At 40.3% G+C, this 14915-nt stretch overlaps 1 protein-coding gene and 1 long non-coding RNA gene across 2 annotated transcripts in view; one reads left to right on the top strand and one right to left on the bottom strand.

Moving 5' to 3' along the window:
• The window catches only part of LOC144202045 (uncharacterized), an 82004-nt gene that overhangs the window by 46634 nt on the left and 20455 nt on the right, over positions 1-14915 (top strand). The gene's annotated exons all lie outside the window — the stretch shown is intronic.
• The window catches only part of cdh2 (cadherin 2, type 1, N-cadherin (neuronal)), a 45971-nt gene continuing 32349 nt past the window's right edge, over positions 1294-14915 (bottom strand). The window contains exons 6-16 of the mRNA XM_077724970.1: positions 14558-14702; positions 14283-14455; positions 12475-12612; positions 11924-12109; positions 11081-11334; positions 10605-10747; positions 9632-9865; positions 8858-9091; positions 8505-8644; positions 5801-5965; positions 1294-2754 (exon numbers count right to left, since the gene is read on the bottom strand). Of these exons, the coding sequence (XP_077581096.1) occupies positions 2548-2754; positions 5801-5965; positions 8505-8644; positions 8858-9091; positions 9632-9865; positions 10605-10747; positions 11081-11334; positions 11924-12109; positions 12475-12612; positions 14283-14455; positions 14558-14702 (2019 nt within the window). The 3' untranslated portion in view covers positions 1294-2547. The remainder of the gene's footprint in view (positions 2755-5800; positions 5966-8504; positions 8645-8857; positions 9092-9631; positions 9866-10604; positions 10748-11080; positions 11335-11923; positions 12110-12474; positions 12613-14282; positions 14456-14557; positions 14703-14915) is intronic.

The following is a 14915-nucleotide window of genomic DNA, read 5'->3' as shown; positions in this document are numbered from 1 at the left end:
CTCATTATTTTTTTCATGTATTTGTGTATATGTATGAATGTGTACATACGTACGTGTAGGTGTATATAGGATATGTAGATGTGCATTTTTAAATAGGCGCCTTTTTGCTATGCACAGTCTTCCCAAGTCACTCATGAACACAAATAGCATTTTATTAGTATTTGTTCATCATCCGGTATTAATTCACTACTATATTCTTACGTCTACATTTGGATAATCTTTATTCTTCAATTTTAGCAATTTCTTATGTAATCCTTTGTTGGTTTTGAGGTTTGCTTTGTGCCCATGTTCCTTCTATTCTAGAAGTCATAGTATACAGTGTACCCCACTGTGCATCCTCTTCAATTTCTCAATGTGACCAAGTGTGTATGATGGTGGATTTGGATGTTGTGTGCTTTTATGTTCTCGCTTCTTCTTTCTCTCTCCTCCCTCACTACTTCCTCCTTGGGGGGATAATCCGTGCTGTGAAATTGAAGTGCAGTAGTCGGATGCAAGTTATTTTCCTCACCTGCGACGCTTTGTAAGAGGCAAACACTCGGTGTGGCTGACCTTCTTACAGCAATCACGAGAACCATATGATGAGAGGGCCACACGTGGGATATTTATATCTTAAAATATCTGCTCTAAAATGTGATGGAGGTACAGTAACTTGTATTATAGAAGATTAAAAAAAGCACTAACCTGGAAACCTAGTCTTGAGTAACTGTTATTTTTAGATTATCATGATTGCGCTTACACAGTTTGAGTTTGAGTAAATTCTTTGCGCTGCCATTCCCACATGTGTGTCGTTCCGTTCCAGTCACAATCTTAGGGTGGGGACATGTACACATCCTGGAATTTTTTTAAGCCTCGTTCTGTATTTCTTTATATGAAGTCAAGTACAGTCTGACCTTTTGTTCTTTTCGGGGTACTTTTGTCCGGTCAAACAGCTTTTACCCTGACTCACTGTCAGCTGATAGAACATTGTTTTGATTCTGTGCTGGGGAAATCTAAAAAGGAATGAGGATTTTTTTTTTCTAGATGCAATAAAGGAAAGATAAGGAGGAACTACCTATCCAATGTGACTCTCAGCGTATTCCCTCAGCGGTCGCTACTAACTACTACCAGAACTGGTAATTAAAACACCTCATAGCCAGTGGTGTGTTGCGGAAAAATGTGTAAAAACTATAATTGCTGCTGGAAAACCTTTTTTTCCATTTATTTAAGAACAATTTTAGGTCACATTTCCCCCATTGGAGCATGAAAATTGAAGCCCTCTGCGTATAGGTTAAAACCAAATGAATCCACAGGACATTTTTGAGCTCCAAAACTGGACTTTTATTTGGATAGTTTGGGTAAGACAGAGATAATTAGTTGAGCAGAACAAAATGCTTTTCCACACAGCTCAAGTCCAAAATGTTTTTCACTATTAAAGCTCAGCTTTAATAATCAGTGCCTTGCATTTCACACCCCCTCACCCACACTTTTTTGGTACAAATTCAACAGTTGTGCTGACAAGACGACAGTTTTCAAATTGTTTCATTTTTTCGTTTCTTTCAAATTATAGTGTTATACAAAATCATTCTTAACTTCTACACAAAGACTGTCACCCAGATTAAATTTTTTTTCTCCATCTTGTAAATGAACTTGGGGAACGAACAATATTTTATCCCCTGTTTTGTCATCATGAAAAGATAAAAACATGCAAAAATGTAACCGTTTTGGATGTCCAAATAAAACATTTACAAGTTTTGGAACTTTCTGCACTTGTTCATATACTACACCCAAAGAAAAGATAAAAAGAAAAACAAACATTATGTACACACATCTTTTTACAGTGAATTAAGTCCAAAATATCCAATGCTAAGGCAAACGAAGTGGACGTTGATCAGACCATTTTTTTTTTGTTTGTCTAATACTGTTCTACATCACTCAAGAAAAAAAAGAAAAGAAAATAATCTGCTACAAAATTGTGATTTCTAACTCTTTTTAGCTGCAACCAGCTGCATAACTGTCAGATTATAGCAGGACAGATAGGTCTAGTGCTGCTCTTTGTTTTTTTTTTCTTTCCATCACAGTCAACAAATGATCCTTCATTAAATAAACCTTCACGAACAAAAGAAAGAAATAAAAAAAACAAATGGGGTGATCGAAGCGTACCAGAGTGTCACTACTTGGAAATCACTCCAAACAAAAGTCAGTACCATTAAAGCCTTGAACAAAAAAATGAATCATTTCCATTCAAAAGAAATGTACAAAAAGGCACATTATATCCCAGTGCTTCTGTACTGTGAAGTTCAAGTTTAACTGAGCGCATTCAATACCTCACAAGTCTTGAATGGTGTGAGCCGTCCACCGGTGCCGCCGACAAGCATTATGTACGCGGAGACTACAACAATAAGCCGAGTTGTTTTTTCTTTTTGTGGTTTTTTAAAACTTTTTTTCGTGAAAAAAATCTCTTCATCCTTTTGTCTTTCTTTGCTCTCAGTTTCATCACAATATGTCCATCCTCAAGGAATATCTCCTTCATTTCGCCGTCGTCGTCATCTTCGTAATCTTTCTCGCATCCTAATCGTCGCTTCCGCCGTACATATCTGCCAGTTTTCTGAAGCGAGGCCCCCAGTCGTTGAGGTAATCGTAGTCTTGGTCTCCACCGCTGCTGGACGAGTTGAGCGAGCTCAAGGAACCGGCGGTGGAGCCGCTGCCCTCATAGTCGAACACCAGGAGAGAATCGTAGGGGGGTGCAGTGGGGTCATTGTCGGCTGCCTTCAGGCCCTAGGCACAAGGGATAGTAAACAATAGGTCAGGCCGATGCTGATTACAATTGCAAATTTTTGTGAACTTGTAAAGTTGGATACATTCCTTGAGAATGAATGGGAATACAACAGAAATTGACCAGATCCAAGTTTGAAACTACTGTGAAGACCAGTTGCAAAAGCCAGCAGCTCACTACATATGTAAAATCTCTATTAGAAACATAAAGTAGGTTGTAGTCATGCTAACATAGTCACTGTGGGTGAAGTCTTCTAGTTTGTGTGCCCAGCTAAAAGTTTGTTGCCTTCATTCATACCAAGTCAAAAATGCATTAATAGTAATTGAAAATCTATCTTTAATATAACCGAGAATCATCTTTTCTTCTTGCTTGTTAAGTACTTGTCACACTGAAGTCATCATATGACTTAATTCTGTATCATGGACGAGATTCTGGGTCCTAGAATAAACCACTATTAGAAGGCTGAACATTAACATTAGTGTATCCCCGATTTAGCTATATATTTTCCACTTGTGAGGAAGAAGATGATCTTGAAGTCACACTCAACTACTCATTAATGGTTGGGATTATTGTATTAGTTGCTTGAGGTTGTTGCCTGCTGCTGTCAATCCCTGTGCAGAGGTATAAACTTTTCTTTTATCTAACTATCACTGGTTTTTCGTTTGCTTACTATATGGGGGATCAGGTTCTAGGTGATAGAAAAAGGAACTGAGAACTAATGGGACATTTGGTTTTGGTCCAATTCTTGTAAAAGGTTGAGGTCTGGAAGACTTGGAATGTCGTCCTTGTAAACTGCCCACACATCCTTGCTCTTCACAGGATTCGAGAGCGTGTGGCAGATACGCCTTGTCATCTTTAATCTAGATAGCAATCCGAGGCTCATGAATAAATAGTTGTGGAGAGCACTGAGCACATCTGTGGCTCGGGGAAAAAGGAGAATGTGTTTGTCACGCATGTGTGCCGTTATCTCACGGCCTGCATGGAAAGATGGTCCTCGGTACTCCCAGAAATCTTCATTGTGCCATGAGAGCTCCTGACTATTGATTTTAAAAGACTTGATGGCTCGGTAATGTAGGCGTCGTCGTGTGCTTTGGCCACTGACCGCTGTCCTTTCCAACCCCCAATAATAAATAGATTACAGCGTAAAATCAAATGGATACAGAGAGAACAGGGTGACGGGGAATCATTGTCAAGAGTTTTTCCAGAAAAAGAGACGGATTGATTTAAAGTATCTAGACAATAAGCAATTACTTCCCAATTGTTAGCTGTTGTCAAGTGTTTGCTGTGGGGTTGATAATCTCGAGGGGAATATTACAATGGATCATTCATTACAATTACGAGCGTAATTGCTCTGCTAGTTATAACCCACCGCCCCGTCTGCAGCCAAGACGCCACGGGCAGCTTCATAAGGTTAGACAATCACCCCATATAATTTAATTCTGACATAGTCATCCACTTGCAGGTCTGACTCACAGACCAGCCTGCTTTCAGGTGTGCACCTTTTACTGAGACTCCAGTTCACCAGCTTCAGTGAATTTAAACGATTGTCTTCAATAGACAGGAATACAATTGGGTGTCTCTTGCTGTCATTGCACTGCACCATAATTATTCACTGCTAGTAATCCCTGATCAATTAGATCATCATAGGTATTTATTCAGAGTCATAGTGTCCAGTCCTTTTGATTATCTGTTGTTTTACTACCTCCAAAACCGGAGAGGTCAAACATAAATCATATATCAACTAGATTAACACTTAAGATTCCGAATTACTGGGGTGCTGTTGTGGTTGTCAGTTACTTTCAAAGTATACTCTGTGAGACGGATATTTGATGTTGTGTTGTGGTTTACTGAAAGTGGAAACTAGAGCAAAAAACGGCAAGATTCTCTGGCACCAATCTTTTCTGGGTCACCATGTGCTGTGACTGCGAGGTCTTGTGAGGATCCAACAACATGAGAAATCTGCCTCCCAAAAAGTAGAAAAAATGTCCTCCAGGTACAAGGTGCATTGGTTTAAGTGAGTGGGTCTAAACGATGGATGCAAGTCAAGGGGCATTTGATGGATGGATAGTTTGGACGGTAGCGTGTTCGAACATCTTTAAGCAGGTTTGCCATCTAGAACATCCAGAATGAGAACTCTGTTTACGATGCTGTGAATGTCACGTCTTTTGGTGCTGGTGAAAAATACATGACTGCTCTTTTCATTTGACACTCCATCTTCAAGTTGGAGTCAATGATGGCCTCAGGCACTCTCAACATGTATTTTATTCTCTATTCTGACACATCTGCCTCTGTAGGGGGAAAAATAATCATTGCATCCAAGTGTGTTAGCATCATGTACTGTTCTCTCCCCTACATGTATGTTTGAACAGCAAAACTTTATTCTCTTTCTTCCTTGAGAACATTTGGAATAATATTCATTGATTCTGTTTGACGTCCATTTTCTACTTAGTAAGCATCACGCAGGGCCTTTTTAAAACAAATTGTTTGAGATGAGAAAAAAAACTGCATTTATTTAATACATTATGCACCGTGAGATTTGTTTTGCTGCTACTGCAAAAAAGCAAAATGTTTCAATAACTTTTTGGTTTATTGCTTATTTATATAAATTCACTTGGATCTAGTTTTACCCATCAGAGGTTCCTTTTCAAATAACCTAGCATAGTTAGAACGGGTAGAAACTTTCTAATATCTGTGATTTTTTTCATATCTTTAGAATGGCTTAGGGTAGGCAATCTTTAGTGCTCAAAATGATGTGTCAAAATGGGTAGAGAAGCATGTTTGATGGTTTTTATTTTATGTAGTAATGATGTAAATGAAGGATATTATTTTGTTAAATTAAAAACATGGTTTTAACTGGACTCTAAAGACTTGTAAATGCTTGTTGGGCTAGATTAAAAAAAATGGACTACATGTCACACTTTGCCAACGCCTGCTTTTCTTCACAGGTTAGAAAATTGCCTCTAGAGTAACTTTGCACTCCTGTTCCATTAGTGTGTATGGCTTTTACAGATAATGCCAGTTTTTACAGCCAGTGTATTTTTTTTTTACCTCATTGATGAAGTCTCCGATGTCTCCAGGGTGAGGGGCGGCAGACCTCATGGGGTACTGAGGCTCAGGGTGAAGGGGTCTCTCATCGAGACGTCGGATCCCCACGGGCTTGATGGCGTCGGGCTCTAACGTGTCCGGTTGCTGGAGTTGACTCAGGTCATAATCCTAGAGAGACAGTGAGAGAGGTTTGTGAGTGAGGGGCGGCAGGCAGTGGGAAGGTCAATGAGGTGTGTGATAAGACCACCCACCGGAGGGTGCTGAATGTGCATTCAGTGTAACAGAGTTCTTAAACTGTTACTGTAAAGCTGCGAGAACACAAAACACATTGTACCAATGTGCCACAGCAAGCACACACTCTAATAAATGGCCAGACGCTGCATGGTGGCTATGCATAAGCCAGGGCTAATCCTATTAACATTACCAAGGCAACCCTAAATCATGGCTGGGAGAGGCAGTGAATGGCCGGATGGTATCAGTGCAGCAGAAGATAGAGTGTGCCTAATAAGCGTGCGTGATGGATGTTCTCTAATCCGTCCATCTCTAATATTCCCTTTCAGTTCAGGTGTCTGTGCTTCAATACTCCACACGTACTTACAGCTTCTTTCCCACCACGGGATGTATAAATGAAAAGTACACCTACTCTACTCCACACACATCAGTATCATCTCCTGTCGGACTGGATTACTCATGTGTACGCTCATGCCAGTAAGCCCTGAGGGATCGTTGGATCAGAAGTGTGGTCATCACACAAGAATGTCATCCATCTTTGTTACAGTTTTTTTTGTTATATACCCATGTGCAGTGGAATTGAAACACTGCCAGATTCTAAAATATTCTCATAATTTGCCTTTCCTTTTTTTAACATGCTAAAACCAGAATCCGTCTTGGATTTGAATTAAAAAGGCACCATTTTGAGATAGTCTTTTTGGTTTACAACAAAGTCCCATTCATGTAACCTGAATTTGGACATTCACAAGTGTTCTTATTTGTCAATAGTGTGACCTTGTTTTGTCATTTACTTGCATACAATGATATACCACATTTTAACAAGTCACCATTTTTTAGTTTATAGTATATATAATATAGTATATAATCAGACTTTTTAAGCTCAACTTGATCAACTGCTTGCCTGTGATAGTGACTGCCTCAAAGTGCCGGGCAGCAGCTAAAATCATACACTGGAGAGCACCAAATGGACTGACACTTCAATTTCCTCCCTGGTGGGAGATAGGGAGAACTGAGGTGGGGTATTATACAGACCACAGCGCTGGAAGAGTCGGGTCCATTTTTTTTCTCTCTTTTTAACCAATACAGACTCTCTGGACAAGGCCATTTTATTCTGTCGCCCTTTGCGCCATTTAGAATGGAAGCTTGTTGGCTCTCAATAAATAGCAGCTGCACTTAATTTGCTTTTGAGCGGAATTACTTCCCGTTTCGACACGTCCTTCCTCTACAAAGTTTTTGCTTTTTATGTGTGGACATAAATACAGAGGACGAAGCGCTTTCTCTTTCATTGTGGCTTGCAGATGTTTTGATGGTGTTGCAGTTATATAGTCACCTTACATAGGGATTCATTATTGGGACACAGCAGATGCCTGTCTCCAAATGACATCAGCGCCCCAATTACAAGTCTCCGAGGCTAATTTGATGCTGCGTCGGGTCAGAACTGGGTCTCCTGCTTATTTGTGCAATATACGAGTGACTGTCGTACTTCAGCCAGCAAGAGAATACCCTATGTGGGATAAAGCTTCCTTTTTCTCCCAGCATGAACTTATTCCGTTCTGCTAACAAGGGGTCATTAGGACAATTGAATTTGTGTCGCTACATGCCTGATCAGCATAGAGAGATGCAGAGATGTGACTTTGCGCCTCTAGCGTTTGTTCAGGGTGGGGGTGAAAGTGATTGGGTTAGAATGTGAAAATCAGTTGAATTAGAGAAGACATCCAATATTTCCAGAACCAACTGGACCGCAGTGCTTTTGTTATTGATTCTTCTGTTCCGCTCATAAGCAGAAATTTCACAGTTGAAAATTCCATTTAGTAGCAGACGGAGATGTAAATCCATACACACAGTTTTTGCAGCTAAATACTATAGCTAAAGCTTCTGAAATCTAAATAGGTGGGTTTTGTATTGACCCTGATCTAAAAAAAAAGCAATATTTTCTGATCCTGGCTGATTTTATTCAACATTTTCAGTAAAAGAAAATTAAAATATGCCATTATTCCTGGTAGAAAAAAAAGTGCATATTGTTTATTTGAATTGCCTGATAGCCGGAAAATATTTAGCACAGTATTATAATTAGAACTGCAATAACAAATTCACAAATTCTCTAAATAAGGTTTTATCACTTTATGGATGAGTTGTTTTTCTCATGATTATAATACCAGTTAATTCCTGTTGAATATAACTTGGGCGTGCCTCTTTGGAGCAGTGTGGTGCACTTAAATTGATAGTGAACCAAATCTAATCACAATTGAGTTTCATTTGTGGAACTTATTTTTACAGTTGGAAAAATATATGTCCGAGTATTGTTCATCAGTTTTAATGTTCCTACCATAGGTTGACTGTAATTGTTTTAGAAACTACATTATACCTTACAATGGTTTGGATACATGTTTCACGCAGTAGTTTTTATCATCCTTTGCAGTGAAATAATCCACAGTGTTATTAGAGGTTTTACAGTGTGCGTTGCATGCATGCATACCTGATCCTCTTCGCCACCGCCTTCTTCATCATACTTGAGAATGTTGTCTCGCACATCATCCTCAGGATCGATGAGAAGCTGCTTAGCTTGGCGTTCTTTATCCCGCCGCTTCATCCAAACCACAAAGAGTAGCACCAGAACTGCGACACACGCGCGCAAATGCGATGTGTCGTATTACAAAACAGAACTCTGCTCATATTTTCATTCGCGTGTAATCGGATCCTGTGTCTTAGCATTTCAGGCCGGATGTGGACTATATATTTGTTAGATAATCCCGTGCTAATCTAATCATCATTACGATCATGTTTAGCTTCTGTTTTAATCTGCAATGGCAGTGTTTAGGAGATACTCACTCAGGAGGATGATGATACACAGCAGAATGGAGATGATGGCACCCGTGCCCAGGCCGGCGGCCATGATATGCTGCTGGTCAGTGCAGTCACCATTAATGTCACATTGGCACACTTTGACCCTTAGGTGGGAGGTGTTAAACTGAGGCAAGTTCCCAGAGTCGGTGATGATGATGGGCAATTCGTAAATGCCACCCTCGAGGAAACCAATTTTCAGGCGCAACTGAGCGTAGTCGCCTGTAGTGAAAGAAGGGGAAGTGAGATTTATTTAATTTTAACTAATTTACAGACATTTGATGACAATAGACATTGAATTCCTTGGGACTGAAGAGGCTGGCAGTGAATGATCGATCAAATTTTGCTGCAATTGATGGTGGTGGACATTTAAAACATTTGACTCACAGTCAAAATGTATAAGATGTCTATGGCCATTAATGGCGCAATGAGTTTCCCTAAAAATGTCATGTATGGTATGTGTCATATTTCCCAACTGGCATGAGCATGTGAAATCCAAAACGAGGCTTTTCTATGTAAAGCTCACAAATCTACTGAATGATATTGGATAATTCTCCTTAAGCATAAAACTCCTTGCTGCGATTATCCAAATGGTATTATCAAATCAAAACATATTGTGTATAACCCTAGATTTCTCTACAGTAACCTATCCTAACTTTTTTTTAATGTAGTTGATGTGCATAACAATTAAATATTTGTAAACATGAGCGGACACTTGTAAGATGGTTAAGGCATGCATCTGCACATGATCATTATTGTTACCACTGATTCGGGTGATGGTCCAGTTCCTCTTCACATCGAAGGGCATGTCGGCCAGCTCAAATGCAAAGGGCCCAGCATTGGGCATCAAGTCTCCGTCGATCGCTGTAATGTTGATGGCATTGGGTTCAGGCTTCTCACAAATTTCCACTTCCTGGGGGAATACCCTTGGGGCATTGTCGTTGATGTCCAGCAGATAGATTTGCAAAGTGCCTGTGCCACTTGCTGAAGGGTTGCCTGCATTGGCCGTGAAAGAAACATACATAAATATTTAGTTATGGTAATAACACATGGAAATCTTGATCGTGGAATTCATGCAGCGAAAGGTGTTTGTTGTGTCTCCAGCCAGCTATGTACTGCCGTGGGATTGGGTGCATCCAGACTGCATACTGATCTAAGAAACTAATCTCAAGTGAGGCAGCAGACAGAAACAGGTAGGTATTAGAACATTTGGATACTGTGAGTGTGCGTGTGAGAGAGGAACGTCTTCCTGACCAAGGACATCGGATGGGAATACTAAAGCAGCAAAACAGAGGCCACTGTCGTTTCTCTCAGGCTCCTCTATGTATTCACTGTGGTAAAAGGCTTCTTTACTATTCAGGCCACGCTCAAAGGAGCTAGTCATCCAGTCCTGACCCATTAATACTGAGAAACCTCTTTACTGGCAAAGTTTTAAGCCTATTGGCCTATGCCATGCTCTACAGAACAGAGTAAACCCGAACAGGGGAAAATCCTCTTCAGGGGAAAGGTGGTGTGGATCAGTGGTAAAATAGTCGTTCCCCAACCCAGAGGTTGGTGATTCGATTCCTTGCCTGGTGACCCTTATCTAAGCGTCCTTGAGTAAAATCCTGAAGCCCATATTGCTCCTGATAGTGTATCATCAGTAGTTGCCATTAATGGTCCTCGACCACTCGACTATTTGAAGCAGTACATTTAAAGGAGTTTAAAAATATAGTGCTCATGCATGGTTACGTACCGTTGTCAGTGGCCAAGAATGTGGCATTGTACAAGTTGTTCTTCACAAAAGGTGACTCTCTATCCAAAATCGCAGTTGTTGTGATTCTACCGTTGTTAGGGTCAATTCTCAGCCAGCTGGCCGGATCAGACAGTTTAGTGTAACTGATGAAAGACAAATATAAACATTCAAAATTACATCATTGAACTTTAAAACTTGCAACGTTATGTACACTTTGAAATCTTTCATTTCTGCAAACAATATAGGCATGTGAGGGGACCCAGCATGTACAGATAGAAGATTGCTCAAATGAACAAGATAAAATGATGATGGAAAACCCTTCCATGCTAACTCATCATATTCTATCAATTTCACACATGGAGTCATAAGCATTCACTGATGGGAACCATTAGTGTCATCAGTTTTGCTGTTCCTCATTAGTCATGTGTGATTTAAACATAGTGAGGCGAATGTGTGCTCAGATATTAATCTCCTACCGTATACTTTGCTGCATGTAGCGATCAGGGTCTTGTGCCGTGTAGGTGGTCAGCATGGACTCTGGCATCTTTCCCTCTTCCAGTTTAATGAGTTTAGGGTTGGGATCAAAGTAGGGGCTTTCATTGACGTCCAGCACTCGTATGGAGACAGTAGCGGTAGACTGACGGGGAGCATGGATGCCTCTAGCTAGGGGCACCTCATTCCTTGCCTCCACTGTCAGCACGTACGCCCTGCTCATTTCAAAGTCGATAGGCTGGAAAAACACAGGGGACACAGATGGTGAGGCATACATCATTGCATGAAATATGTTGAGAAGGGAAGGAGGAATTCACATTAAATGGTCTAAAGTGGTATGTGAGTAACAAGGCAGAAAATTAAAGCGCTTCCATTTCCCCGGACCCAAAAACCCTTCCTGAGATCCCACAATAGAAATGTCTTTTCTGTGTCTTAGCAAAATAATAGAGAGCAATAACCCCACCCGCTTCCTATTAATTACGTTCTTCCGTTTGAAATACAAATGAGAAGACAACTGATTTTAATCTGGCTGATAAACAACTATCTGTTAGACTTCCTCCAAAATGCCAATGAATGTTTGTATTGTTAATTGCAGCATTCATGACATGAAACCTGTTGTACATAATAAGACATTCCTGTATCTTTTTAAAGCTGCGATTCTAACTGGTGGGCTATAGAAACCATGACTAAACTATAACCGCTAATTATACATCTGGTTTTAATGGGTCGTAGATGGGAATGTGCCTGTTTAGTTGGGTTGACCACACATTAAAGTTTATAAGTTTTCCTTGTGAATGTAGTTGGCAAGTATTGCAAGGTTACCTTACCTTGACAACCGTCACGAGACCCTCGTTATTGGTGGGATCAGTGGGCACGGAAAACCTGCCCGTGGGGTCGCCCCCGATGATTTTGTAAACGGCGTTCCAGGCCTGAGTGTTGGGTTGGTCCTTGTCAGTCACCGTCAGGTTGGCCACAATCACGTTCACACGATTTTCGTGCACCTCTCCAAAAAACTGCATGAATAAAGCATGAAACGTAGTGGAGTGGACTTACAGTTAGCGCTGCTGCCACCAGTGTTGGGTAAACAGACACAGAATGCATTTTATCATGCCATTATAGTCATCTTTGCTGTTTTTTTTTCATATAACAACAGAACAGTACAATCACATCTCACTCTAAGTGCTTTTCCATTCTTGCTCACATCCCTCTTTTTGCTGTGTGAAGCGAAAAACTACACCAGGCTGACTACTTGTGCAGTTGAACTTAGAACTAAATACAAAAGAAATCGCTGCTGAAGTCCATACATAGTGTAAACATGTTCACACCACACTGCACTGACAAACTGTCAACAGATCTTGTATGGTTGTTGTTTGCTTACCGTCTCAGCTGTGAACTCTGGTGGGTTGTCATTGACATCAGTGACTCTGATGACAGCGGTGGCTGTGTTGGAGAGGCCATACATTGGGTTACCCTCTGTGTCAGTGGCCTGGATGATTAACGTGTACTGAGGCACTTTCTGCAATGGAATAGGTACTCGCTTTAATGACATTAAAACAATTGTGTGGCTAATCCTCATTCACAGTTAGTACCAAACAACTTTAACCACCCAAATCTTTTATAACAGTAAAGTCGGTTATTCATAGAATCAATTATTCTATTGATTATTACATAAATTGCCATCATTTCCGGAGAGTAGGGCCAGCTGGACTATAAGCCGTACTTACCAAATTCGTATTTCTTTACTTATCAGTGTGAGGGTGAAAAAGTAGCAGCTTCTAATCAGAAAATATGCAATTGAATAAAGGGTTGAAAATATTTCTCATCTCATTTTCTGATCTGCTTTATCCTTTTTACGGTCACGGGGGTGCTGGAGCCTATCCCACTTAGCTTTGGGCCAGAGGAAGGGGACACCCGAATCAGTGGCCAGTCGATTGCAGGCACAAGGAGACTGAAACCCATTCACTCTCACACCTATACCTAAGGACAATTTACGTTTCTTCCAGGTTCTAGATCATGCAAACTATTGATATCTGTGAACAGTGAAGCCGTTTGTTATCCATTAACAACTATATTGTAACAAAGTTGAAATGGCTTGCTCATTCCAATGATGAATATTGGTGTATTCCCTAAAGATGTTGAGGGAGTTAAGCCACTGCAACACTTTACTGTACACGAGCATGACGTTGACAAATGACTACTTTCACCTTAACAGTTATCCAGGTGATGGACTAGTCACTCGGTAATGAGAATAGGGCAAATTACTACTTTCACGGTGGTGACTGTCGCACATGAAACTGCGGCCCCCAGGCGGAAGTGATTGAGCTGCAAGAAAGCTAGATTGCCCTCACTAGGATTACATCAATTGCCATGTGCTTTATATTTTATTTATTCATTTCTTCCAACAGCTTTGTGAGCCAATTAGGGTAGGGGAAAAGGTGGTTGTTTACAGCACAATGGGAGCATACGTTAAAAAAAAAGGGCTTTGGAAATGAAGGCAGAGAGTGCGAAGGAGGGGATTATTAAAATGATCAGCGATGCGTGCAACATTCTTGTCAGATTAAAATGTGTGGAAAAAGCCACATTTTAGTTGGCAATCAGCATATCGACTTTGACTCATTGGCTCTATTAACAAACATACCCAAGTTGTGATTGTCATGATATTTAATTTTGTGTTTATATGAAAAAACAATGTAAAATTATAATGAAATATTGAAGAATCTAAAGTGATTATAATAAGTACAATCACATTTTCATTTATTTAGTAATGCTATGCTGTAACTGTAGTGGCAACAGTGAGGTGAATCACAACAAGCTCATCATAGCTTAACAAATAGTCACAGTCTTATAAACAGCCTTTTAAACAGAATCGAGAAACCAATGAGTGTTCTCACTCAGACATTGTGAAAATCCATTACACACAGGTGCCCATCCCGTTCTATTGTATCACCCCTTTCGCTGCAAAAAGGGCCTAAAGTAATCCAATGTCCGAGTGTCGTGTGGTACTCAGGTTTTCATTTCAGTGTAAAATGTATGTGAGCCTTTGATTTGCAAGGTTAAAAGAAAACTGGCTATTGAGAATGTGTGCGCTAATGATACTATTTTGTTAGATCATTAAAAAAAAATAGTCTGTTATTTGCGTGCAAAAAAAGAATAAACTGCATGAAAGTAAACATAATTGCTACCCACCTCTCTGTCCAAGCCTGCTGCCACAGTAATGATGCCCCCAGTTTTATTATTGATGGTGAACATGTTGGAGGTTGGACTGTCTGGGTTCTGAGACAAAATCTTGTAGCGTATCATCCCATTAGCAGTTTTGGGATCATCTTTGTCGACGGCAGTTACAGTCATGACAAAAGTGCCTTTTGGATAAAATCATAACATAGTATTAAAACGTGAAACGGGGTTGAGGTGTATATTGCGACACTATGTTTGGCTGATATGCGATATAATGCAAATGTTACCTGGCTTGGAGCCCTCGGGGACAGTGCCATTCCAGATTGGGTGGTTGAATTCGGGCCTGTTGTCATTCATGTCGATCACATTAATCACAATGTCAATAGGGTTTTCTACCTGATTGCCATTCAGGTCCACTGCATGAGCTCTCAACTAAAGGAAGAAAAATTCATGCTTGAGCAAACAAGTATCATTGGGTTTGCAAACTCTAATTTTAAATTGATTGTCCACAGATCTTCAAGGTTCTTGCACGAACATAATTGCTTCATGTACACGAGCAATAGGCTATTTTAAAAGTTAATGTCATCGCATAGTCACTGCAGTAGAGAGAACTTGTTGAGCGAGTAGAGAGAACAGAGGCGCAAA

This window comes from Stigmatopora nigra, chromosome 9 (genome assembly GCF_051989575.1).
Source record: "Stigmatopora nigra isolate UIUO_SnigA chromosome 9, RoL_Snig_1.1, whole genome shotgun sequence".
NCBI classification, from domain to species: domain Eukaryota; kingdom Metazoa; phylum Chordata; class Actinopteri; order Syngnathiformes; family Syngnathidae; genus Stigmatopora; species Stigmatopora nigra.
This window is presented reverse-complemented; position numbering and strand designations above follow the sequence as displayed.